Source organism: Purpureocillium takamizusanense, chromosome 8, assembly GCF_022605165.1.
Source record: "Purpureocillium takamizusanense chromosome 8, complete sequence".
Classification (NCBI taxonomy): Eukaryota; Fungi; Ascomycota; class Sordariomycetes; order Hypocreales; family Ophiocordycipitaceae; genus Purpureocillium; species Purpureocillium takamizusanense.
The window spans coordinates 1,622,773-1,649,019 of record NC_063075.1 but is presented as its reverse complement, the minus strand read 5'-3'; the positions used below and the strand labels follow the sequence as shown (position 1 = coordinate 1,649,019).

General features: G+C 59.0%; 4 protein-coding genes across 4 annotated transcripts; 1 reads left to right on the top strand and 3 right to left on the bottom strand.

Annotated features, from left to right (window-relative positions):
- Positions 1 to 449: 449 nt before the first annotated feature.
- On the bottom strand, positions 450 to 4,389 carry JDV02_008540 (uncharacterized protein). The gene has a single exon (XM_047990150.1). The coding sequence runs from the start codon at positions 4,115 to 4,117 to the stop codon at positions 737 to 739; it is 3,381 nt and encodes a 1,126-aa protein (XP_047846156.1). The 5' UTR covers positions 4,118 to 4,389; the 3' UTR covers positions 450 to 736.
- Positions 4,390 to 6,264: 1,875 nt separating this feature from the next.
- Positions 6,265 to 9,996, top strand: MET10 (Assimilatory sulfite reductase (NADPH)). The gene has a single exon (XM_047990149.1). The coding sequence runs from the start codon at positions 6,652 to 6,654 to the stop codon at positions 9,883 to 9,885; it is 3,234 nt and encodes a 1,077-aa protein (XP_047846155.1). The 5' UTR covers positions 6,265 to 6,651; the 3' UTR covers positions 9,886 to 9,996.
- Positions 9,997 to 13,353: 3,357 nt separating this feature from the next.
- JDV02_008538 (uncharacterized protein) lies at positions 13,354 to 16,451 on the bottom strand. The gene is made up of 2 exons (XM_047990148.1): positions 14,860 to 16,451; positions 13,354 to 14,778 (listed from the first exon to the last, which is right to left on the bottom strand). Exons 1-2 carry the CDS (start codon positions 15,641 to 15,643, stop codon positions 13,994 to 13,996), a joined length of 1,569 nt encoding a protein of 522 aa, XP_047846154.1. The 5' UTR covers positions 15,644 to 16,451; the 3' UTR covers positions 13,354 to 13,993.
- Positions 16,452 to 23,089: 6,638 nt separating this feature from the next.
- On the bottom strand, positions 23,090 to 24,246 carry JDV02_008537 (uncharacterized protein; the record flags this gene model as incomplete). Its single annotated transcript, XM_047990147.1, has 3 exons — positions 23,090 to 23,228; positions 23,343 to 23,756; positions 23,906 to 24,246. 3 exons carry the CDS (start codon positions 24,244 to 24,246, stop codon positions 23,090 to 23,092), a joined length of 894 nt encoding a protein of 297 aa, XP_047846153.1.
- Positions 24,247 to 26,247: the final 2,001 nt, after the last annotated feature.

The following is a 26,247-nucleotide window of genomic DNA, read 5'->3' as shown; positions in this document are numbered from 1 at the left end:
AGGCTGCCTGCCTGCCTGCCTGCCACGACGACCCCAACCTCTTCAACCACCAGGAACGGCGTCACAATGACACCTACCTATCCGAACAACCACGGCAAAATTCAACCCGTTCGTTTCCCTATGCCCCCCCGTTGGCCCTTCACAAGCCCGCATAAGCACCCGGTGTCGTGACTCCGTGCCCACTCTCCCGCTGCATAACCCCTCCCCCTCCAGCCCTGGTTTTCCATATTTGGCAAAAGTAAGCTGAACGAACGGGCTGCAGCAGCACCAGCCGGACCGGGGGGAGGGAAGGGAACGCGGCTGACACAACAGGCGGCGACGTGCAGCAGGACACGCGAGTGACAGCCCAACGTGCAGGGGAGGGGGTGTGGAGGAGCGGCGGCGGCGCCAGGGCTGTCTGTTTATAGAAAAACAGACAAGATCCTCGAGGATGATGACAGTGAAGAAAGCAGTAATGATGACAACTAGAATTATCTATGCTAGGGTATCGACTATCAACTCTTGTTTTCCTTTCGCAACGCTGATGGTCATCACGGCTGACCGACCGACTGGCAGCCAACAAACGCGCCGACTGCATGGGCTGAATGATTTAATGAAAAACAAAAAAGGAAGCAAGACGTCACGGCCCGCGACCAAAATATCAGCAGTATGCCTGATCTGGCCGTGGCTGGCGGCGACATGCACGCCACCATCATCCACTTCATCTTCGTCAAAGACGCAAGCCGCCGCCGAGGCCTCAGCAGCCTTGCGGCCGCTCAGCCGTAGCAATGGGGGTGTGCCGAAACCCGATCCAGGGCACCCTCAACCTCAAGCACAGGCTGCTGACGACGACGCTGATGCTCGACAGGGCCATGGCCAGGGCCGCCCACACCGGGTCGAGGCGGACGTGGGCGCCCGAGCCCGTCCGCACGGCGTATAAGCAGCCGGCGGCGATGGGCACGGCGAGCATGTTGTAGACGACGGCCCAGCCAAAGTTGGTGGTGATGCGGCGAAACACGGTGCGGCTGAGGTCGAGCAGTGTAAGCACCGCGGGGAGGCTCGACGTCGCGAGCACAAAGTCGGCGCTCGAGATGGCCACGTCGCTGCCTGACCCGATGGCGATGCCAATGTCCGCCGTCGTCAAGGCCGGCGAGTCGTTGATGCCGTCCCCGACCATGGCCACCATGGCGCGACGCGTCGTGTAGCCGTGACGGCGCCGACGGATGGAGCGCGAGTGACCGGCGTGCAGTGTTGCCTGGAGGTACGTGATCTTGGCCGCCTTTTCCGAGGGCAGCACCTCGGCGAGAACGTTGGACGAGGGGATGCCCACGCGCTGAGCCACGGCCTTCGCCGTCGTCACGTTGTCGCCTGATAGCATCCATACTTGTGTGCCCCTTGCCTGCAACGCCGCGATGACCGCACCCGTCTCCGGCCGGATGGGGTCGGCCATAGATAGGATGGCTGCAATCGTCCATGATGGGTCCTGATGGTGCTTCATGGCGACAAGGGCGACAGACTTGGCCTCGGCCTTCCAGCCCTGCAGACAATCAATGACCTTCTCCGATAGTGAAGCCGAGAGATCTCGCATCAGATGCTCGTTGCCCACCGCAATGTCAAGCTCCTTGTTCTTGTACGTCGCCTTCATGCCCTTGCCTGGGATTTCCTCGACCTGCCCCAACTCCGACGCCGCCTTCTTTTCTCCGCAAAAGGCCACAATGGCCTTGGCGATCGGATGACTGCTGTTTTCTTCGACCGCCTTGAGCCCTGACAGGAGCGTCTGCTCATCTACGCCCTCGATCGCGCCGTCTGGGAAGATGATGGAGTCGGTGATCTGGGGCTCACCGCCCATCGTGAGCGTACCAGTCTTGTCAAAGACAACACAGTCAATCTTGCTAGCCTTCTCGAACGCCTCACCACCGCCCTTCGCGAGGATGCCGTGCTTTGCTGCGATGCCACCTCCGACGAATATGGCAGTGGGCGCCGCAAGGGCCAAGCCACAGGGGCAGGCGACCACGAAGACGGCAATGGCGAACTGGAAGGCAAAGGCCGTTCTGCCCCCAGAGTTGTCGAGCTCGTCGTCAGACACTTTGCCAGTAAAGACGAGTATCATCCAGACAACCCAAGTGATGATGGCCACCAGAGTGATGACGGGAACAAAGTACGATGTCATGAGGTCTGCGATCTGCTCGACGGGAGCCCGTCTCGTCTGACCCTCGCGAACCACTTCGACGATTTGGTCTAGCATTGATTTTCCAGAAGTCCCCGTGATGCGTGCCGTAATAGCGTTCCCTTTGTTGATTGTTCCGGCGAAGACTTGCTCGGAGACAGCCTTCTTGATCGGGCGTGATTCACCAGTAAGGCTAGACTCATCGAATATGGTCTCACCGACCACAATGACCGCGTCTGCCGGGGGAGATGCCCCGTGAGGAACCCTGATGAGGTCGCCGTGCTCCAGCTGGTCCACGTCAACTGTCTTGGTCGCCGATTCTCCCTTGGCAGTCTGGTCGACGAGAAGGGCCGTGGTGGGCCGAAGCTTAGCCAGTTCTTCGACGGCACTCCCGGTCTTGGACTTGCTGTATCCCTCGATCAACCTGCCTGCAAGGAGGAACAGGGTGAGGAATACGACAGAGTCGAAATAGAAGCTACCCTCGGGCACCTTCTTCTCCTTGGCGACGGCCGCTGCAATCATCTGCGCCACAGAAGAAATGTAGGCAATGCTTGTTCCGAGGGATATAAGCATGTTCATACTTCCAAACTTGTAGAAGCGCTCGAGAAGGGGCGTGCGGCTGTTAGCTCGCCACAAAGTCCGCAGCTCCTTGACGGCCCGTACGTGGAAGACATCAGCGGCAAAGAAGTAGACGGGGGTCGCCAGTGCGAAAAGAATGATTTCGAGGCGACTCAAGCCCGAGACCCAAGGCTTCATCAGATAGTGCTTGGTATGGTCCGTATCAGGCACCAGGCTCATGTAGACGATTCCCAGAACAAAAGAAGGAATCGCCAAGATAATTGTGAGAATCTCTCGGTAAAGCAGGGTGCGCTGGTGCTGAGCTCGGATTTCCCTGGAACGTTCCTCCAACGTGGGCGGGTGATATATAGATGCCCGAAGGGATGGGTCCGTGGCTTCGATGGCGTGGAGAATATGCCGAATGGTGAAGCTTGGGACATTCGGGGTGTAGCGAATCCGGACCCTGGGCACTTGCATCGAGGCTTCGCTAAGGACTTCCACCCGCAACTTGCCGAGGTTTCTCAAAGTTTGTGAAATGCGGTCGGGGCAACGAGGGCAAAATATGCCATCAACCTTGATCTCCACCTCTCGCGAATTCTCAGCCTTTTTTTGCTCGTTGAGATCAACCACGGAATCGAGGACAGCGTCGTAGCCGAGATCGCTGATGGCATCAATGATGTCCTGCGTACGATTCGGGTCGGTGAACTCGATGGTGGCGCTGTTCGAGACAAGATTGACGACAACCTTGGAAACCCAAGGGTACTTTTGTATCTCGTCGGTGATTGTGTTGACGCAGACGGCGCATGTCATGCCGCCGATAGAGACTGCGGCCCGTAGTCGAGGGGTAGATGCCCCATCGTCGCCGACGACAACGCCCTCGAATGCGGCACTACCGGTGTCCTTCATGCTAGACGCAAAGGAAAGGTTCCGAGTGAGGTCCACCCGGTCTTCGGATAGGTGGTCTTGGCCATGTGCTGCAGCGTCCTTGCAAGACTCGCAGTTCTCGAGGTGCGCGGCGGCCTTGGATGCGTGTGAATCGACTGGCGGGGTCCTATTCCGCCAAAGACGAGACCATATGTCAAAAGTGCCGTAACTCTGCTGGTGCGGCACGATTCTGCTACCTTCTCCTGGCTCGGCTTGGGAGAGGCTCTCGACGTCGCTAGCGACGCTGGCAGTGGTGTCGACGGCGCAGATGTCGAAGCCCACATCCTCGAGCGTTTTGCCCATGCGGCGAATGAAGTCGGCGGATGCATCTTGGTGCTCGACAGTGACCACGGAAGTCACCACGTTGGGCGAAACCCACAAGACCTTGTCACCGTAGACATCTTGCAGAAGGCTCTTGATCAGCGCCACGCAGGACGGGCAGTGCAGGTTGCCGAGTAGGTAGGAGGTGGTGACGGACGACGAGGCCATGGCGTCGGAGGGAAGGGGGGGCTCTTCCAGGACCCCCAGCCCGTTGCCGGGAGTTGTGTATTTTTGTATTTTTTTTTTTGGAGAAGGTTGATGTGCAAGTCTAGGCCAGTCAGGATGCAATGACCAGAAGCGGTTCTCGGGCGGTGATGTTGCTGGGCCAGTACAGGGAAGGAACGATGTGTAGTGGACGTATCACTGCAGTATCAAGCAGCGGAACGGGACGAGGAGAGACCACGACATTTATCGACGCCTCACGGGGGGCGGTTACACACGTCATGGAATGAATGTTTGTGGGAATGATGACAGAGCCAGGGAAGAGGGGCGTTCTTCTTGAACATTCCCCCAGATGCTGAAAACTGCCCGTCGTCTGATCCTTGGGCGTGGCACTATGCACGCCGCGAAAAACGCTCGCTCGCCAACTACGCACAAATGTCGCAGGCCTTGTAATGATGATACGTCAACCGCCAGATAAATTCTCCTTTTTTTTTCGAGGGCTTTTTGCGTCTTGGCAAAAAAATGCGAGCCGTTGGGCTGAAACGCAACCCTCGGCGTAGCATCAGATTTTTAATGCTGCACTTTATCAATCTTGATCTTGCAGTCGAGCGATGGCGGAAAGAACGTCCGCGGTCGAACGATGTTTGAGCAAGAGGCGAGGTCTCGCGTGTACTGTTTTATACTTTCTGCAAAGTCGTTCCCGCTGCAAGTTTCAAGTATCCTCGAGTACCTTTGAACGTTGCCCAACGACAGACGGGCGGACCCACCTGGAACCTGGGATGCCGACAGTTGGTGCCGCCAGTGCCTGACGAGGTCTTTGTGCGCATTGATGAGCGGCTTGTGCGTCCACAGGAGGCAGGGTCCTGGTTTGACTACCACCACACTTGGCCACTCACTCACCCCAACTATGAGCCTGCAGGACAGGATTTTGAGGCACCGTACCGCTGGGCAGTATCTCGTTCTAGTGAAGCAAAAGAGCGTCCAGCGTGACCAGCGTCTGCAGGCTCTTGTGCGTCGCAATTGCGTGCCGTTCAATACTTTGTTCATTGCCAAGGTAACGATGCCCTCCAGTATACTGTACATCGCGCCGCCTCGCATTCAAGCAGCGACTAGTAGATGCCGTCTGCGCAGAGGCACGATCCTGGCGCGAGGACGGCTTGGCGGGTGCCCAAGCAGGCCCGCATTGTGGGCGAAACTGGATGAAGTCTGGCATTTTGTGGCCTGGGCGTGCATGCATGCATGCCGGCGATGAAGCGGATCGCGCAAAGGACAGACGAAAGCATCATTGCCAGACCATCCACACAGCATCTTTGAGGATGCAGACCAAAGGGTTCAACAAGTATCGTGGTGCGAGGCAAGCTCCCAACGGCTTAGTGAAAGTGTAACTCGGGCTGATTTGTATGTACAAATTCTACAGTAAAGGCGCCGTCTTCGAAATGGAATGGCCCTGTGTGAGAGGCAATCCTGGATACCCTGTCACGAGCGCGCGCCCACGGCGAAGGGTGTGGTGTGCGTGCGCAGAAAGGACATGTATCGAGCCAGACCGCCGAAGAACTTTTATTTTCGTCCCCCAGTGGCACTGCCCTAGCATAACTTCCTGACGCATAGTTGCGTACTCGAGTGTTCTCCCCTTTGCATCGACATGTCTCTCCGGATCCAGATTGATGAAGATGGTGATTGTGTTCCCCCTTTGCAAGCTGCGACAAGCGCTCGGCCACCACCAATCACGGCCCGTCGCCGGGACGAATGCGGAAGCGCGCGCGGGCTCAGCGGGCTCTCCAGCTTGGGGGGCCCCCTCCCCCGCCCCCCGAGCGCCGGCGATATCTCGAGCACGACATGGCAGGAGGATTGAGCAAATCAAAGAAGCCAGGCAGGCAAAACAAGAAAGACCCAGCGGCCCTCTGACCCCGAGGTGGCGGAAGTCGCCGGGCCGTCGGGCGCGGCCCCCGGCAGTCTGGCGACGGAAGTCGGGGAAAAGTGGGGCTTCCCGAACGACAGGGAACGACAGGGAACGACAGGGAGCGACAGGGCGGATCGGGGGTTCTTGCATCATAGGCGCTAAGCCGCTTTCGGCTTTAGACAATTGCGTGATTCTGCCAGAACATCACCAATTCCTCCTGCGCCCAGCACCGACCGTTTCTAACAAGGGACGTGTGTGTGTTTTCGCAACAAAAAGAATGGGGGACCGAATGGTTAAGCATGGCATGGGGGACGGGGCAAGAAAAAAAAAAGAGGGCCGAGGCTTCGGGTGGTCGCTTAACTAACAAGGCGTTTACCTGGCCGTGGGGAGGAAGACGCGCCTCCTCGTAAACCTTCTCTCTCTCTCTCTCGTCTACTCGTCATCCTTACTCACCAAAGGGGACTGTCTTTTGCAAGCAGACTCTTGTAGGCTCGCTATTCTACGCGATTGCCACTGCTGGTCTTGCTGTCGAGCCCTGGGCAGACTTTATATCTCGTGATTCGCCCACAAAGCGTCTCGAGTGTCGCCTCGCCTCCCCTTCCCCCCCGGTTGCTCACATTGCAAACTTGCCATACCCGGGATGAGTCCTCAGGCCCAGGAACCCAGCGGCAGTGCCGCCGCCGCCTCCAAGACCAAAAAGTCTTCGGACTTCGAGGTCCTGTCTTCGAGCCTGCCGTTCGGCCAACCCGTCCCCCCCTTGGCCTCCATCTCCGGCCCGACCTACGTGACGGCGCAGCTCCTCGTCCAGCAGGTCGCCTACAAGCTGTCCGACAAGATCTACTCCTACTCCCCCGAGACGTTCGACCTCGACATCGCCGCCAAGCATTGGGCCACCACCGCCACCAAGGAGGACAACAAGAACATACACGGCTACACGCCCTCGGTCTTGCCGCTTCAGACGCGCACGGGCGCCGGTGCCCTCGCCCTTGGGTACATCTTCTCCCCGGACTTCGACGTCTCCAAGAGGCACATCCCCCAGACCCTGCTGGCCCCGTCCGGGAGCCTGCAGCAGCTCCGCGGCACCCTCGACCAGCTGTCGCTCCTGTACAGTCTCTCCAGCCCCTTCGTCGCCCACGTCGCGGCCGCCGACTACGCCGCCAACGAGGGCCTCGTCTCCAACTACGACTCCGCGCTGAGGTTGGCGGAAGACCTGGGCCTCGGCCTCGTCGCCAGCTCCTCGGCATACGAGGCGCAGCACATGTCCCTCTTCGCGACCCTCCTCGCCACCGTCGTCCCTACTCTCCATGTCTATGACGGCATCCGCGTGGCGCGCGAGACCCTGCGTGTCGTCGATGCCTTGAGCGAGACTGGGGTCGCGGACCTGTACACAAAGCTCTCGTCCGAGGCCGGCAAGTTGAACCAGCGCCTGGACACCGCGGGCAAGGTCGTCGAGCTCCTCAAGTTGTTCAACGACGAGCTCGGCACGGTCTATGAGCCGTTCGAGTACCACGGCCACGAGACCCCAGACGTCGTTTTGGTTGCGTTCGGCAGCGTCGAGACGCAGGTCGCCAAGCAGACTCTCGCCAAGATTGCCCGAGACGGGGCCAAGGTCGGCGTCATCAACGTCCGCGTCTACCGTCCCTTCATCGAGGAGGCATTCCTCAAGGCCATACCCGCCTCGGCACGCACCATTGCTGTCCTCGGCCAGGTTCGCGACGACGTCGCCGTCGCGGACGAGGCCACGCAGTCCGCCCTCTACGGCGACGTCCTGACCGCCGTCACCTTCTCCGGCATGTTCGACGAGGAGCCCGAGGTCCTGGACATCAAGTACACGCCCTCGCAGACCTTGACGCCCCAGGGCCTGGTCAACACGCTGCACAAGATCTTTGGCAACGACGGCGAGGCGAAGGCGCTGCCGTCACTCATCAGCGCTCGGCAGTACACCTTCTGGGACGTGGACGACTCCGTCGCTCTCTACTCCCCGGCCGTCCTCGGCAGTGTCCTGTCCCGCGAGTCGACCAACAACGTCTACGTGCACACTGCCTTTGACAACCTGACGCAGGGCGGCGTCGTCCGGACCGATGTTCGCTCGTCCAAGAAGGCGCTCGAGGCGCCCTACGAGGTTACCAACGCCGACGTTGCGGTCGTTGGCGACGAGAAGCTGCTGAAGGAAGTGGACGTCGTCAAGAGCGTCGCGGATCAGGGCAGCATCATTATCAAGCTGCCCAACTTCAAGCAGGAGGACGTTGAGAAGCGACTGCCCGTCCATTTCCGAAAGGACGTTCAGGAGAGGGGCATTGAGGTGTTTGTCCTGGACGTTGCCTACTCTCCGGCTTTTGAGAAGGACCCGCAGTCGTCGAAGCTGCTGCTCGAGCTTTCGTTCCTCAAGGTCGCGCAGCCTGAGCTGTCTCACGAGGGCATCGGCAAGCTTATTCTGGTCGAGGGACATCCGCCCACCCTGGAGGAATGCGTCGATGCCACCAACCAGTGCCTCATCAAGCTCGAGGTGCCTACCGGATGGGCCGAGGTGGCCGCCGACTACGACGAGCCCCAGCTGCGCACCACCATCCAGACCAACAGCTTTGTTTCGTTCCGGAAGGAGGAGAGCGAGGAGACGCTCGAGCTTCGGGACTGGCAGGCGGCTGCCCGTGGCATCGTCTTCAAGGACGCATACGAGACGCGATCCAACCTGCGCCCAGACCTGTCCGTCAAGACGGCTACGATCCGCGTCAAGGAGAACCGCCGCCTCACTCCCCACGACTACGACCGCAACATCTTCCACATCGAATTCGACCTCGGCGATTCCGGCCTCACCTACAAGATTGGCGAGGCGCTCGGCATCCACGCCGAGAACGACGAGGAGCAGGTCAACGACTTCATCAAGTCGTACGGCCTCAACCCCGCCGAGGTCGTCCAGGTGCCCGCGCGCGAGGACCCGGCCTCCCTCGAGGTCCGCACCGTCCACCAGGCCCTGCTGCAGAACATCGACATCCTCGGCAAGCCGCCCAAGCGGTTCTACGAGGCCTTGGCCGAGTTCGCCACCGACGACATCGAAAGGAAGAAGCTCGAGGCCCTGGGCAGCTCTGCCGGTGCCGAGGAGCTGAAGCGCCGTACAGACGTTGACACCGACACCTACGTTGATATCCTGGAGGAGTTCCAGTCGGCACGGCCCAGCTTCCACGACCTCATCAAGATCGTGAGCCCGCTCAAGCGACGCGAATACTCCATCGCATCCGCGCAGGCCGTGACGCCCACTTCCGTCGCCCTCATGATTGTCGTCGTCGACTGGGTCGATCCCAAGGGCCGCACTCGCTATGGCCACGCAACGCGTTACCTCTCCCGCCTGCAGCCCGGCGCTGCCGTCACGGCCTCCGTCAAGCCCTCGGTCATGAAGCTCCCCACCAAGGACACCGCCCCGCTCATCATGGCCGGCCTGGGCACCGGTCTGGCCCCGTTCCGCGCCTTCGTCCAGTACCGTGCCATGCAAAAGGCCCAGGGCAAGGAGATTGGCGCGATCCTGCTGTACCTCGGCTCGCGCCACCAGCGCGAAGAGTATCTCTACGGCGAGGAGTGGGAGGCGTACCTGGCCGCCGGCGTGGTGACGCTCATCGGGAGTGCCTTCTCGCGCGACCAGCCGCAGAAGATCTACATTCAGGACAGGATGCGCCAGACCATCGGAGATATCGCCAAGGCGTACGTCCAGGAGGAGGGCAGCTTCTACCTGTGCGGACCGACGTGGCCTGTGCCGGATGTGACAAAGGTGCTGGAGGAAGCCATCGCGAAGGACGCCAAGGCGAACGGGAAGAAGGTCGACCCCAAGAAGGAGATTGACAAGCTCAAGGAGGAGGGACGTTATGTCCTTGAGGTGTACTGAACGAGGAGAGCGTCAAAAGTATGGATGGCAGAGCATTTGTTATTACATCGACACATAGAATTGCCGAGGCAATTTTGCCCGCCTTTTATCACACATTTCAATTCTGTAGCGCAATGTCTCTATCGATTTCTTGAGTGACGTGACCAACCACCCGCGACTCTGTGCCTAATGACCGTTCTCCTGAACGACTTTAACTTGTGACACCTTGGGGTGGCTGCCCTCAGGTTGTCCTGGCTGAAGTCTCACCAGATGTCCAACCAGCGACACATCATCTCGCTTGTGGGTGAGTCTAGCTTCCACGATATCGGCCTTCAGTTCTATAACCAAGTACCAGACCTGTAGACAACAACTTCGGAAATAAAAAGCTGAACGTCATATCTGCTGTCTCATGTTGGGGTCCCTTGGACCGTTCCAGGCCTGCTGGGCCGCACCCTTCTTCGACGAGCCTCGACTCTTCATAGTGGTGAAGACTCAGGTGGGGGGCCAGCTGGGGCATGCAGGAAGATGTTCTCGACCGCCCAAACTATGCCCCATGTTATATATTACCACTGCGTACGTCTATCGTAACGTTGCTGCTGTAATTTTACCAGTTTGATGTTTTGAGGCTTGGCTTCGCACCGGACGGCAGTTGGATGTCGGGAGCGCCCAACATGGAAACCACCTTGCGAGTTGAATATTCCAATTTGGCTTGCGAGTGATCTCCTCGTACCACCCACATCGCTCGTGTAAAGGTCTGGCAGGGGATTCACGACGTGCGACGAACAACAAACAGGGCAGGTGAGACCTGAAATGACCACGTCTATGGGCGCCCGCCCGCACGACCAACGTACGAAGAAGTAACTTGGTATGTGGATAGTAAGACGTGCGACGTGTTATCGTGCTCGTCGGTGAAGAGGGCAACGCCTCGCCAGCTCATCGTCCGCATCTCCGGCATCAAATCACACGTCTGGAGCATGCGGGGCAGATCGAGGCCTCTCTCATCATCATATAAAAAAAAAAAAAGGCTGCGCCGCAAACTCAGGTACCATGATCAGCAAACGGCGGGTTGGCGGCTCCCCCGAGTCAACACCGTTGAATGACCCATGCATTGGCCAGCAGGCAGGCAGACGGGTGGGCGGGCAGGGGTGGTGGTGGTGTGTCCGCGCCCAACATGAACCTTGCTTGCTTGCTCGGCAGCTGCCGCTGTCACGGCTCACGACCCGCTGCATGTGTAGTCCGGGCGGGTAGATCCTCTTCCTCCTGCCCCTCCCCCTCCCCTGTTGTGGAGTGGCATCGGTCGTAGTAACCAAAGTATCCGGTACCTGAGACACCCTTCGGCGGAGGATGATGATGATGATGATGATGATGATGATGATGATGATGATGATGATGATGCATGCCTGGATGGAGGTGAGTGGCAGCCAAAGAAGAAGGACGTTGAGGAAAAGGAGCGAGACAAGCAAAAAGAAAAAAACCAAAAAAAAAACCCCCCCAAACCATTACTACGTACCTCACTTCTCACGTCCCAGCGAGCGCCGCCCAAGACAGGCAGGCGTGCAGGGACGTTGTCCTGGCATACGTAATGGCAACAGCCGAGACCCCATCCATCCAGGTTCTGTTTCATTGCCCCGACGCAAGAAACTAACTTACGGGGCACGTGTGGGATGTACTGTATGTACGAAGTAGGCAATATGCGATTGGGGAGCCCATTCATGGCTTGCGTCGCACAAGACGCTTGCCCTGATATTATGCCGGGAGACATCCCTCCGCCCCAACGTTTCCTCTCCCCCCATCATCTCTCTTCTCTCATGCGTACCTGGCTCTTTTCGTCCGCCGCCCTCCGCCTGCCGCCGACGGACACCCCGCTATGGGAGGATGGTGGACCCTCTCTCTCTTTGCGAATGATGACGGTTTTGATGCCGGTGAGAAATGGCCGTCAGACTTCACCGGTTTCGGGGCCCCATTTCTCGGCAAGATATCTCAGCGGCACAATCAATCAACCGGTCAGAGATCTGCTGAACCCGGCTCTGAAGGATTTCGGGACCCTTGGCTCCCGAGTCAGCAGGGGTGTCGCGATGTCGTTGCATACTCTCCGGAGCGGCCACACCAGATAACAAAATTGTGAGGCCGCATCAGACCGCAGGCGGTGGCTACGCACAAAGTACTTGCTACCAGACCCCCCCCCCCTCTTCCCTCTATACCTTTGCGGCATGTCCTGCATGGGGGCATCCTGAAGATTAATAAATTCCGCACGTCGACGACACCCTTCCCTTCATTGGGCTGCCTTCGTCGTGCATGGCACCTAGAACAATGGCCATTATTCGCTCCCGCTCCTCATGGAAGGCTTCCCGCTACCTTGGACGCATGCGACCGCTCCATCGCTACCCTGTTCGCATAAAAGGTTACTCGTCAGATCTGACACGTCTTGTTTACCCACGTTATCCATGTCATGTTCTACCTACACACAAAAAAGCCTTCTCCGGCGGACTCGCAGAACCACATTGTTTGCCGGGCAGGAGACTGGTGACGGGCTTGACAGCGGAGATTCCATTTTCCTTCTCGATAAAGGTCGGAAAAATATGAGAGCCCGTCGTCAGGTGATGAGAAGGGGGGGAATTGGAAATAATTTGCACTGTCTGCCCTGGGGACATGGCCCCAAGTTCACGACCTGCCGCTCGTTTGGGCTCATGTTCCCTCTTCTCCCCCCTTGTACCTACCTGCCTTCTTGCACACACATTTGTCTCCTTGTTGCTACTGCATCGGGACATTGTCACCGTGTGTCACAGCGCGCGATCAACTCCAGGTCGCAGGTCCTGTCGTACGTAGTCAAGGAGAGGCTGCCCGGTCTGTTCAACTGCACACGCGGCCCATGGAGATCAACGCCCGGCTTCGGGGCTTTCCCCCGCTTAGTCGAACTCGGACGCCTCTCCGGAAGTCGTAATCCGTCAGGCAGCGGGCGAGGTGCAAGGCCGGCCGGGGGGTGAAGGCAAGGCAAAAAAACAGCGAGCTTTCGGAGCGTCGAGCTTCAAATCGTGGTGTCAGCGTCCGGCTCTCGTACGGGGCAGGGGAGATGAAATGTTACTGTGGGTTGGTGAAAAGCGGTACAGTGCAGCACTGCACGGTATGCCGTGACAGCTGCAAGTCGTCGTCCGGGAGCTCGGTCAGACCCTCTCGGCTACCGTGCATGCGTGCGACAGAGCACACTGCTGGGACGTCGATACTGACTCCCTCCTGTTGTATTCCCATCCTGGCGCGTATCACGGCGACAAGGTCGAGAGAACAACTGACTGACTGCCCTTTGGGGGAGGGGGGTAGGAACACTTGACGGCCAGGTTCCGCCGGAGTTTCCCTGGGCGGATATGAAAGGCTACACAAAAATGCCCGCCCGCATCATGGCACGCAAGGGGAGGAGCTTCAGTCATGGCCACGAGATTTGTGATTGGAACACTCAGATTCTACCAAAAGAGAGTGTCGTACCGGGGAGAGAGAGAGAGAGAGAGGGAGAGAGAGGGAGAGAGAGAAAGCCCTCCCTCCCACAGCTCGTTCAAGCCCAGGCCCGCCTTGTCAGCCCTACCCCCCTGCTGTCTGTCCTCCAGCCTCGGCCTTCTCGAAATGTCTATCAAAACACCCCATCCCGTGAAATGCTCGGCGATCGCACAACTCCGTAGAAAATCGACTGAAAGAAATGGGAACGAAGAAGATGTAAGGATGCTCTTGATTAAACCAAGAGAAGGAATATCAAAAGGCGGAGGGTCGTCGTGAAACTGCGAAATGTAAATGCCGGAGGGGGAGAGCAAAAGTAACCCAAGTAAGGAAAGAAAATGATAAAAGGTTGAGTCGAAAGAGGCAACCAGCAAATAACTCCTGACCCCGTTTGCACAGTCGGAACCAGTCCCTGTCTGATCAGGGTCTTTCTCTCTTCTTTTTTTTGGATGCTTCATTTTCATGGTTTTTTCATGGCGTCATCGGCCCACATCCCCTCTCGCTCTCTCTTGGTTGCCAGTCATTGGTGGCTTGCTTGACATGGCTGGGTAATGTGAATCTTTACCGGCGCCACGTGAGCGGAAGAGCGCCAGGCAAGCCGCAACAACGGCAACAACATCAACAACTCGAAGAACAGGACCGGGGGTCACGAGATCCAGTCCTGCAGGTCTCCGACAACCTGGTACGTTGGGTTGGCGGAGTGGCCATCACCGCCCTTCTTGTCCCATGCCCAACGGTCTGCGTAGTCTGCGTCCAGGCTGCCCTGCATCATGTCGGCGACGTAGTCTCCAATCACAGGCAGGAACTTCCAGCCGTGGAACGAGCCGCCCGTGGCCACGTAGAGGCCTTGGCAGTGCGGATGCTGCGTGATGAGGAAATCGTGTGTCGGGGTCGATGCGTCCCTATCAAGCCCGCCGCGCGAACATGTCAGCGTCGCCGATTCGATTGGTCCTGGCCTCAGCCCGGCCAGCGTGCGTGCGTGCGTGGGTGGCATGTTGGGCAGACATGGCGGGATAGGATAGGATGGGATGGGATGGGATAGGAAAGGGAAAGGGAAAGGGGGCCGGGCTGGGCCAGGCCAGGCCAGGCCAGCGCGGGGGAAAGGGGGGACTCGGTGAGGAAGAGGGCTGGCTGCAGCCCGTGGCAGTAGCAGCAGCAGCAGCAGCAGCAGCGGGCTCGTGACGTACCAGCACATCCGATAGGCGTCAATGGCAATGTCCTCCACTTCCTTGCCGTAGAGGCCGTCGATGGTGCGGCGGGCGCGCTCCTGGAAGAAGTTGATGAACTTGGGGCCCGTCCACACGTTGAAGACGTTTTGGTCTGGCGCCACCGACATGCGTTGACCGGTCTGCGGGCAAGTGACGTAGTTGGTGAAGCACATGTCGCAATTGAACTTGATGGTGCCGTCGCGGAGAATCGACATGCCCTCGCCTGCAGATAACCGTGGCCCGGTCAGCTACTGCGCGCGTCCACCGACCCCTCATGTTTCGTTGTTTCTTTCTTTCAACGTACCTTTGACCTGCGGGAGGCAGTTCTTGAGCACCGGGATTGACGCAAACCTGTCCTTCTGCTCGCCGTAGAGCTTCGCGTAGAAGCTGACGGCTCCCGTCGCCACCACCCGCTCGCCGGCATGCATCTGCTTGTTGTCCGGCGCGCTCTGCGCCAGCAGTGCCGCCGTTCGAGCCCCAGTTGCCAGCAGGATCTTGTCAGCCTGCAGCACCTCGCCCGTCTCCAGCGTGATGCCCGTGCACGCCCCATTGGACCCAAAGTTGAGGTGCTTCATCACCCCGAGGACGTACTCGACCCCCTCGTCAACCGCCTCCTGCACCACGGCCCCGAGCGCCTTGTCAGCCTCCGCAAACCCCACAGTGGGGTTGTAGAGCACCTTGTCGAGCCCGTCAAAGTTGGCCGTGGCGAAGGCGCCGTTCCAGCGTCGCCGCACCTCGTCGACGGGGAGGAACTCGGAGTCGTTGGCAACACCCATGTCCCTGTATGCCGCCATGCTCTCCTCACCAAAGTTGGACGAATCCGCCCTCAGCATGCCAACCTCGTGGTAGTACGGGCTATACAGGCTGTCTGTCCGCCACTTCGGCATGGCCTTGATGAGCATGCGCATGTAGAGCTTGTCTGGGTAGTCGTCGCGCACAATCTTGTTGACATCGTGCGAGGCCGCTCGCGGGTTCGGGAACGCGGCCGTGTCCACGAGAACGATCCTGGACGCTTCGCCGCGCCGGGCAAGCGTAAGCGCCGTCGCGGCGCCAAAGTTGCCCGCGCCGATGATGAGATACGAGGTCATGGTGAATAGTCGGCTCTTATCGCAATGACTCCCTCCGCTGGACGGGGGGACGAGGAGCGGTTGTTGCGGCGACGGGGCTGCTTTCGAGTCGGGTCGCCGCCGTAGTTGAGTGTGGCTAGGTATTCCGTTTCGTCGCACCACCTGTTGGTAATTGTTGGCGGTTGTCTTTCTTTTTGGTTTTCTTGTTTTCGCTTCTTTAATCTCGGAAGGGGCGAGCAGGCGACAAGCACGATGAGCAAGTCCAAGCAGATGGATGGGGGTTGGTTGGTTGCCAAGACAAGACGTCAAGGTCGCTGAAGGCGGCGGGCGGTGTAAGTCGCAAAGAATACCTGTGGGTAGCGGTGTCCTAAACCGGAGGAGGTTACGGCAACGACGACAACAACGACGTCGCAAGTAAAATCGAGGTCAATGGCAGCGTCAAGGATGGGTTTGGATCTGATAAGACATGCATTCCACTCCTTGGGCGTGCCTAGTGAAAAGAAGAAAAAATTGCAAAAAAAGTCTCTCGGATCGCGGGTCCAAGGGAGGGCAAGAGTTGGGCGCTGGTTGGGACTTTATACTTTGCGACTGCCGTGAAGGAGGTGGTGTCTGTGCCTGGTGGCAGTTCCGCCATGTCCGTTGCCGGGAGCGGACGGACGCCGTGGTCCTGTGCCTGCTTGCTGGGGGTGGGCAGCACTTCCAGAATCCCAGGCATCGCGTATCGAAGCAAAGCAAGCGATAGTACGAGCTACGGACGAGCATGCGTCTGTGTTGACTGACCCCCATGCGCGTGCGCGCGGGCGCCGGCCGAGCAGGCCAAGCCCCGGTGGCCGGCCGGGTGGGCAGGCATGGAACGTCCCACCGCGATGTGAGAAAAGAGCAAAAAGGATTACTCTTCACCCATTAGGTTGGGCTACCGAGCAAGTAACTTCGTACGTGAGTGCGAGTACAGTGCCTTACCGTACCGTACCGTACCGTACCGTACCGTACTATTGCCTTGTGGCAATGCTAGGTGGCTGCCAGTAGCTGGCTCACTCGGGTGGCCGGCCGTGCGTACCAAAAGGTGCTTGCTAGAGTGAGCTCCCGCCGGCCCGGTCGCCTCTTGTCCCGCCGCCGCCGCCGCCAGAGCCATGTTCAACAGGCCCTGTCCTTGGAGACTGAGCGGCAGTGCCCCCCCCCGCCGGCGCGGCGGCATCAGCATGCGCATCGCGGCCGCAGCCTCCGAGGCGGGCTCGTCCGTCGAGGAACCTGGGAGGAGATTGACGTGTCAGTCCAAGCAGATGTCTCATCCCGAGAAAAGGGATCCTCCTGTCGCGTCTGTTCCCACCCCTGCGGTGTGTGGTGGGGACCTTTTTCTGGGGAGAGAAAAGGCGAGGGGCCAAACAAAGGCTCACTCTGACGAAAGGGAAAAAAAATGGAGTGGAGCAGAGTAGTAACGTTCGGTTGGAAGCTGCGTAGACGCACTCCATTTTCGACTATTCGGACCGGCTGCTCATGGACATGATGAGCGGGGGCAACCAGTGAGACGATGGATCTTGGAGTCTGATCGATGGCAGCTGGCCCGGGGGAGAGGGGGGGGGGGGGGCGTGTTGGAGACGGCGAGGGCAAGTTTCACAATCCAGCGCAGCTAACTTCGTTTTCGCCCTTTCAACTAACGTTGTTGGCTGCCTGTTAGTGGAAACCTTTTTTGCCCTCTCGGGCACCACGGGCAGCCAGCGCCAGAGCCGGGGCGGCAAACGAGTTGTTGACTCGACGGTCCATGCCCCATAGACGAGACAACAACAACAACAGGTGAGAGAACAAGCCGACGGATCACAGTGGCACAGCTGAGCGAGGTCCGGCCGGGGGAGCCCAGCAAAGTTCAAGACGAGGCTAACAAACAAACAACAGGGTCTCGTCTCGTCGTGTCCGTCCAATGGGCAGATGCTCCGTTACTGGAGTTTGTCGTCTCTTGGACAGCGAGCGCTTGCGTCTACTACAGTATTAACCCCGGTCAGAGAGCGAGAGAGAGATGGTGAGGTGCACATGGCGCACGCCGCACCACCACTCACTGTGGGGAATAATTTTTTTTACATGTTCGGATGGCCAGTTGCTTCGCTGTTCAGAACAACCACCTCTCCCCCATACCACCGAGACGGCCAGCGCTTCCACTTGGAACCACCCGTCATGCTGTAAAGAGTTGGTGCATCGGCAGTTGGAAGCCCAGGAGCTGGCAAACAAGGCTGGTTGGACGGCCTGTCGGGCCACGCAAGAACACCCAGCGACGCCAGTTGTCCCTTGCCGAGACAGAGCGTTGCTGTGTGACCATCCGGAAGCTCCGTGTTGACGATACATAGTACGACGTGCTGCCAAGGGGGACAATGCACGAGGCAGGGTGCTCGTCAAGGGGAGGAGGCGAGTATGATTACTCTTGGCTCAGCTGGCACCTCGACCATCGTCGAGTCGGCGCATGGGGAGGGATTGTCGGTGAAGCCCGTCGACCGGGCTTGCTTTCCCTGGCGCACGGCTCTGCATATGACTACTAACCTTGGGTGCCGATATCTTTCGCGCCACCACTTCCCTCGACCACGTTACTTGGTACGTAGGGGCGTCTTGGACTCGAGCCAGAGCGGGTGCCTGTCAAGCCCTGTCATTCCCCGACCACATACGTCAGGCGTCACCACCCATGAGGCACTGGCCTTGCTCAAACTCGGTGCGGTGTCGCCAGGATGCTGGCCGAGTGCATTCGTGGCACTGCGTTTGCTTCAAGAGTCCGTCCGCAGCAGACTGCCTGCCGCATGCCTTGCATTTGGACCCTGGCACGCAGGCCGGCGGCCGTGGAGGCGGCTGACGATGGAACCATTTCCGCCTTGACGCCGGCCTCGGGCCTCGCCCTCGGTCGGTCAAAGGACAAATACGTAGGTAGAGGGACTGATTGACTGACTGGATCGAGGGAGACGGGAGCTGCCGGGCGACATCGCCACAGACGGGTGTGAGAAGAGAGAAAAGAGAGGACGGCGAGACAAGAAAGCCAGGCCAGCCTGGGCCAAAGCCCAATCAGAGGCCCGAAGATCAGCGGCTGGGAATGGAGTCGCCCGCCCTGGCTGTGCGTCGGTGCACGGCTCGAGCTCTCCTGGCCCCTCCGCTTCCCGCGGGCACGACACGATGGCCAAAGGAAAGAGTCATGTCATGTCATGTCATGTCATGGGGAAAGTAATGAGGTGCTGGAGGGGCTGCCGCCGGGGATAAAGAAATAAAAAAGGAACCTGGCCGATGAACGGCTTGGCTTGTCCCTGACAGGCACTGGCTTGCGAGACGTACATACATAAGAAGGAGGTACCTTGCGTGTACAGTGCGTTCGGGGGACCGCGTTCAGAAGGGGCGTCTTCCGGAGCGCCGCCTTGCATTAGCGTCTGCCAGTCCTCGACCTCCATGGCGACTTCCCCATGGTCAGTTAGTACCTTAGGTTCCAACTAACCACTAACCTCCAACCTAAAGGTACCATATGAAAGGCGAAAAAAAATATCTCCAGCCATCCATTGTCACTCACGGCCACAGCGACTCCTCCCCTCCCCTTCCCCCCTCCCCCCCAACTGTGGCTCGTGCCTGGAGTGCCCAGGCCCGAAGAATCTCGCGATCCTCGTTTTCAGTCGTCGGTCCCCGCAGGCCAGGTTGCCTCTGGGCCACGGGTGGGCGCACCTCGTGTCGTTCGGATCTCGGCCACATCCATTCGTTGACTGACCGCCCACCCCTCTCTATCACCAGTCGATCACATCGGCCTGGCGCTCTTCTCACATCTACCGGATAGACACCTTCGCGCCATTGGCTCCAGGGGTGCAATGTGGCCATGATTCAGCGCCTCCATGGATCTCGACTCAACCTCCTGGGCCTCTCTCTCCATGGAAGCGGCAGTTTGCTCTCACCTGGCTCGACAGCAGCAGCAGTCATCATGACGAAACCACCTAACCAAGTACAGTACTATCTACCCGCCCAGGCGGCTGACACCCCTTGGGGCCTTAGCCTCGCCGCTCGTCGTGTTTCCTCGGTGGTCCACGGCTCTGTCGTCCTGCTTTAGGGCCGCACCTGAACGTGGCCACGTGCACGACGACGAGGATCTTCGGGCTCCAACCTCGACCACCTATCCCTCGCCCTGGCCTGGTGGGTGGGTGGTCTCCGTGGTTGTCGACGACGAATGCCGCAGCAGCACGCACAAAGGCAAGTCGTCGACTGATGCTTAGCTGGCAGCCCATCTACGTGCGACGGCGACGTGGCCGTGGGTTGGGGGGATCTTGACCGACCGGCCTTGGCGGCCCAGGCACACACGCACGCACGCATATTTGCCGACACCGCGAAAGCAAAAGTACCCGTCCCTCCCTCCCCACGACGTGGCCACAATGAACCGACCGTCGATGGTGGTCGCAGGGCTTTTACGACGGTGAGAGATCGTCGCCACCCCTCCTCACCCTCATTGGAGCACACTGGCTGAGATCCGATCCTGCGGGCAACTCCCTTCTTGTCTTTCCTTTCGTGACGCCCGCGTTCCACAGGATTGATGGTGGTGGCCCAATCATGCCACAAGGGTCAAGGACTTGCGGCTCCCTGTACAGGGGCCGCAATGCAAAATGGTTTGCTGCGATGTGCACTTCAACGTTTACTTGGCCGCTAGCAGCACCACGATGAGGACTTCGGCGATCAACGGCTTGGACCGGCCTGCGTTGGGAGCAAACTGACACTCGCGCAACATGAAATGTTGCTCGCCTATCGGCGATGGCGAAGCATTGCGTCAAAGCTTTTGCCGGCGTCCGCTCGGTGCTGTTCCCATTGGCGCCAACAACAGCCGGCCCTCTCCCCTCGAGAGTCTCGGTGGCGCACCCCTCTTTGAATCCCGATGATAATGGCTGTTGTCCTGCAAGGCCTCACGATCCAGGGTAGGAAGCTGTCGGCGCTTCTCGCGGTTCCTCGCAAGGCACGGCCGTGCCTGTTGCAGCGCTGCGAGATCCCAATCCTCCTGCACAGTGGCGCAAGGCATCCCGTGCCGTGTAGATACGGCACGGTTCGTTCACAGGTCAGTTTCCGATGCCGAGGGGCTCGGCGTCGATGACGTGACCTGTGCCCAGGGCCGTTGCTCGGCTCGTGCTACACTGTCAAAGATTCCTTCGAGCAAACATCCAAGCTCGCGCAACCGCCCACCGCCACGGGTGATACCGACTTTTACGCGCATCGTGTAATACGGAACAATGCCAGCCGTCGCTTGCACCCGATTGTTGGTGAGCACACACCGCAGACCTCGATCTGCAGGTCATCACATCGTTGCCGCCATCAAACCCCCCCACATATGAGGAAAGGCCAGCCCTTCCGTCGCCCGGGCCGTCACCGCCCCCATCGAGCTACCTTGACGCTTTGCGCGATACGGACTAGCGGAAGCACCGCCGGGTTAGGCATCCCGCATCGGTCAGCCCCAACCCAGCCTGATGGGATGACGGGGTTCCACGTACCTGGCGCTTGGTTACCCGCCCAAGCCGCCCCCCCCCCCCCGGGTGGCACCCGATGGCTCCCGTGCCAGTGGCCCCGTTGTTGGACGCCTGTTGACATCCCACACCGGTGACGCCTGACCACAAGGCTGGAGGGGCACAACCGAGGGAGGAGAGGCGGGGAGGGGGGTTTTAGAGACACCACGGGGGCCATCTGATACCCAAGGTTGATCACGGGAAACGACCCTGTGGCGTTGAATGCTTACCGGGCTTCTAGAACTCCCCTCGCCGTTGGAACAGGCTGTGTGAGTCCAATCGAGGGTTCCGCCGGTGTTGTCCGTGGGACTGTTCCCGAGAAGGCCCCCCCTGTTCCATGTCCCTCACGCTCATGGCCCCGACGGCACCGAACAGAGTGCTATAGACCCGTCCTTTGCCGGTTGGCGTATTAGGATGGGGAGGTACGAGTGCTCGCTCTGCAGCCCCTCGCCTTCGCGACTTGCACGCTAGGGCTGAAGGAAAAGACGACGATGAATGACGATGAGCGGTCTGCGAGTCCAACCTCACTTTCTTTCCTGGTGTGTTTCGGGCTACACACACCGCCGTATGTATGTACATGTTCCGGCCCATGCCGACCGCATCAGGGGCCCGTCCAGACCAGCAGTGCTACTAGTATGAATGTCTCTGAGCCAGGCCCCAAGCGACCCGACAAGTCCAGGGGCCGGAGATGAGACCCTCCAGATCCTCAAAGGCGATGTTGTGATCAAGGAGGTGGATGTGTGTGTGTGTGTGTGTGTGACTGGCACGGCACGGCATGAGCATGCTGCTTGCGATTAGCCCGCCCCTCGCCCAGGCAGGCCAAGCCAACACATCAAGGTACCCATCCGCGTGGGAAACCACCGGTGTGTCGGGCGGACGTCGTCGTCGTCATCGTCGTGGTAGTACTTGCATACTAGTAGTAGTAGTAGTAGTAGTAGTATAGTACCATCCCGCTCCCTCTCGACCGACTTCCTGGGTCACCCGCGAGCAAACCATGAACGCTGGGAGGGTGTGGGCGGTCTGACCCTGCATCCGGTGAAATGAGACGCTGCATCCTCCTTGGGGCGGTGAAAGAACATCAAAGCACCAGCCATATGCCACGATGCGCATCCGCCTGACTCTTTTTTCTCTGCGCCGCAAGCGCGGAGAAGAAGCAGTTCTGACAGTGGGCGAATGTCGTCAACCTCGAAACACATCACTGTCCGCTGCACCGGTCAAGGATCTTGCGGGTGGAGAAGGCGGAGAAATTCCGTACTAACTTAGTAGTTGTAGTACGTATTGCCATTCTTGCGACCATGAGTGGATGTGGAACACATGAGGAAAGCCAAAAGACCATCTGACATCATCCGCTCAAGCGTACTTTTTTTGGTTTGTTCATTATCACACGGCTCGTCCGTATTCATCGGGCCGCACCCCTTACCCCTCTCAGCGTAATACACCCCTCAACACGTAGTATCAGGAACACCGAATAAATATCTCCGATCCCCCTTCCGGAGATTAGGGGTCACTGCTATCATGGCCCAAAACCCCAACATTTATAACGTCGTTACAGTCCTGCTCAAAAGGATGTCACCACTCACCACCGTGCGTGTGACACCTGGCCTTGAGACGCTTTCTTAGTGGGCCCTCGGCCAGGGAATCAAGGTCGAAACGCATGCGCGTTATAGACTTGCACGGATGCCCGAGTTGACCCCATGACAATGGACGACGTATCATCGGGTGTGAGCCTGCTGTTGGGGCCTTTATTTCACACCGACTCCTGCAGTCCCCGCAGCAAGGTTCCTCGGATGAACCATCGCAGCAGGCCGGTCAAGAACTGGAGCCAATGACGACCCACATGTGCCACGTACGGCCCCTCCCGAATTCACCCTCGTGTTCTGTTGTGGCTTTGGATGGTCTTCTGCAGATAAAAGGAGCCAGGGTAGGCCCGATGCTCTTTCAACTGCCGCGACGAAAGAAGTCGCGCTTCCACGCTCGCGGTCTACGTCACGACGTAGTGCTTGACCGTGGCTTTGTGCCTTTCTAGGCCGTCTCGACGAGCAAACCGGCGCTTCTTGGGCGGATTTGGACATCCGGCAATGTCACACCGCCATGGCTTCCGATGCTTGTTGCAGTGCTGCCTGTGCTCATCCGTCAGCATGGAGCAATGGCGGTTTATTCGATTCCGGGCCGCGGCTCCGAGGACGCGCCGGGCAGAGCGAGATCATGAAGGCAGAGCCTGAGCGGTAACGTACGCAAACGAGGAATTCCGATCGAAAATGATCAAGTTTCCTTCCTTGTCGACTCCGCCCTTCTTACACCGGGTTCCCTTTGGACATGAGTAAGTCCCCTTGCCTCGTTGTCGCAGCGCATCCATGTCGATGTCAAGGAAGAGCTCGTCGTCAGATTCGTCCGACTCGTCAGACCTTTGGCCCAAGTCTGTCTGACTCTGTGCATGACTGTCGGGGAGCAGTTTGCGGGCCTTGAAGGCACGAGACTCTCCTTCGCTAGAGATCGACAATGATTTGCCAGCTAAAGACATCTTGGTGTCAAGAAATGGCGAGATGGAAGCAGCCTGCGACCTTGGCGGCGAGCTCATGGTAGGAGTTTGCGGCCGCCACGTAGCCTGGACTTGATGTGAAAACTCAATACTCAGATCCCTGATTTTGCTGTCCAAGGGGGTTAGCGCGCAGTCGGCGTACGAGAGGATCGTGCGTTCAATATGGCAGTAAAGGGTTCTTCTCTCGACCGTTCCTTGTCTATGGGGTGTGAAGCTTGGCCAAAGTTGGACATGTGGGGAAGAGCGAAGGAATCATACCGGAGGCGAGCAATGTCCACGTCTATTCGCGCAACCTCGGACAGGTCTGACATGCCACTATCAGTGCAGGATCGCTCGTGAGCCCTTCTCGCGGCCTGCTCCAGATGAGGCCCTTTCAAAAGGTTTTCGGTAACCAAGGCCCACATCATGGCCGTGCGAGAGCAATAATCTCCCATGTCGTTGAGTAAGTCACTGGCGCTTGGCGGACCCGGAGAGGGTGCGCTTATATCCAATGTGTCCATGGCATGGCTAATACTGTTGCGAACGATTTCATCGAGGTAGGGCGACGAGAATCCGTCGAGCCCTGAGTCGAAGACGCTCGACGCGGGAGGCATCGACATGGCCGCGCAATTAACAACTATTAATTAGTCCAGAATTTTGGTATGAAGTACTCGGCGATCTGACACGCAGGCACCAGCCAAAGCGAAGCGGGTTAACAACGTCGTCAACAGAGCCGTGGCCTGGGGTTCATGACCCAACCTGCCTTCTGTGGACAACGGGGCAAGATGAGGCAGGGCACGACATGGGCCGCCCTGGCCTCGCGGAAGACGCCTCGCTCACAGAACGGTGCACGAGGCGGCTGCCGGCGTCTTGGTGGCCTAATAGCCGCGTTGCGAGGATGATGTAGTAGCCAGGTTGCTCAGATGCGGCCAGGCGAGTGAGCGCCAAGTCCAGTCAGTGGCGCGCGACCTGGCAGGCTGCGCCGACGACGACGACGCCGTGTGCCCTTGGGTGTTGGTGAATGGATGGTCGGCAGCAAATGGCCAAACCCACGTAGCAGGAGGTTTGGCGCTCCAGGGCGGCCCAAACAGGTGCCTGTGGTTGGCGCTGTTCGTGGCGGGTGACGGGCCGGCAGACAGACACTGTGACTGAGGCCTTGTTGGTGGGCTGCGAGGTTGAATGTGGACCGCCTCGGGCAGCGGGGTAACGTAAGGTACTGGGAGCGGACGTGCAGTGGCAAAACCCGCCACCACAGTGACTCGGGCCCTAAAGTCCGACGAGGAATGGCTGGCTGTTTGGACGGCGCCAACGCTGTCCGGTCCGGATCGTCTGACGACCGACCGACCGACCGACTGCCCCTGTGGCTCGGCCGGGTAGGTACTTCGTACGTACGAGAAGCACGGAAGGCTCCGCACACCAGTTGTCCCGTGGTCGAAAAGGAGACGGTACGCAGCAAACAGACGGCTTGCTCCAGGCGGCCGGCGCACGACCGACCACAAGCACGACGGGGGGAGGGGGTGGGAGTCGTCGACGGACCGGGACAAGGGAAATTTGACAATTCTGTGTTTAGTGAACAATCCTGCCTGCGTCCAGGACCCGGGTCAAGGGCGGGCGGCGCGAAGAGGGGGCTAAGGGACGGGCAGATGGGGACAGCAGATGCAGAGCGCGACGAGGTTGGAAGGGAGAAGAAACAAGAAAGACAGCCGCAGTAGGGAATGGGTTCTGGCAGAGGCCGCGGCAGTGATGGGACGGACGGACTGAACCAGACCCTCAGAAGGAATGACCACCCAGTGCCTGCCTGCCTCCTGCCTGCCTGCCTGCCTGTCTTGCCCCCCGGGGGGCCGTACCTAGCAGGGCCGTCCGTACAGGTATCGTACGTACGGTACCTTGCGAAGACGGCGGGATGGATGGATGCTTGCTGACCACTAGGCGCGAGTGTGCGGCAAATTTGACGGCGGCTCAGTGGGCGTTGGGGCGGCGGGCGACGAGCGGGAGCGTGAGGTATTGTACGATGGAAGCGCCGTGCCGCCAAAGCAAGCCAGACAGACAGACAGTTATGTAGAGGATGAGCGCGCCTTGCTACGGTCCCCATTCGCCCGCTTTATTGCTTGCCTTGCCCGACTACGGAGTACCTGTCAGCGGTTTTGTGGATTCTGATTCTATTCGTAAGTGTCGTGAAGAAGCCAGTCCAGAGGCAAGACAAACCGCAGAAAAGCAGCATCTGGCTGGGGGGCAAAAGGTGACGGAAAGCCGCCAAAGGTGACAGACCACGCAGTCACACACAGCAAGAGCCAACTTGGACTGGCGGGGAAGGAATATGGAGGAACTCTGCACAATGCAACACGGCCAACGAGATAAGAGACAACAAGACTAGCAAGGGCCCAACCAATCCGGACTGGTGAGTCTCAAAAGGCTGGATTGGATGGCTGGCACTCACTCAGCCCGGCGGGCGGGCGGTGCCGCCATTCTGGTCCCTGTCGCGCAGGACGTACCTAACGTAAAGAAGGCAGGCAGGCAAGGCAAGGCAAGGCAAGGCAAGGCAAGGCAAAGCAAGGCAAGGCAAGGCAGGGGAAGGAACGTCAAGTGGACGGGCAGCGATGGTGGCCCCACGGATGCCGTGC

Coding starts and splice junctions, on each gene's coding strand:
- JDV02_008538 (XM_047990148.1), bottom strand. CDS start 15,643: ATGACCTCGTATCTCATCATCGGCGCGGGCAACTTTGGCGCCGCGACG. Junction 14,779..14,859: donor CTGCCTCCCGCAGGTCAAAG/GTACGTTGAAAG, acceptor GGTTATCTGCAG/GCGAGGGCATGTCGATTCTC.
- JDV02_008540 (XM_047990150.1), bottom strand. CDS start 4,117: ATGGCCTCGTCGTCCGTCACCACCTCCTACCTACTCGGCAACCTGCAC.
- MET10 (XM_047990149.1), top strand. CDS start 6,652: ATGAGTCCTCAGGCCCAGGAACCCAGCGGCAGTGCCGCCGCCGCCTCC.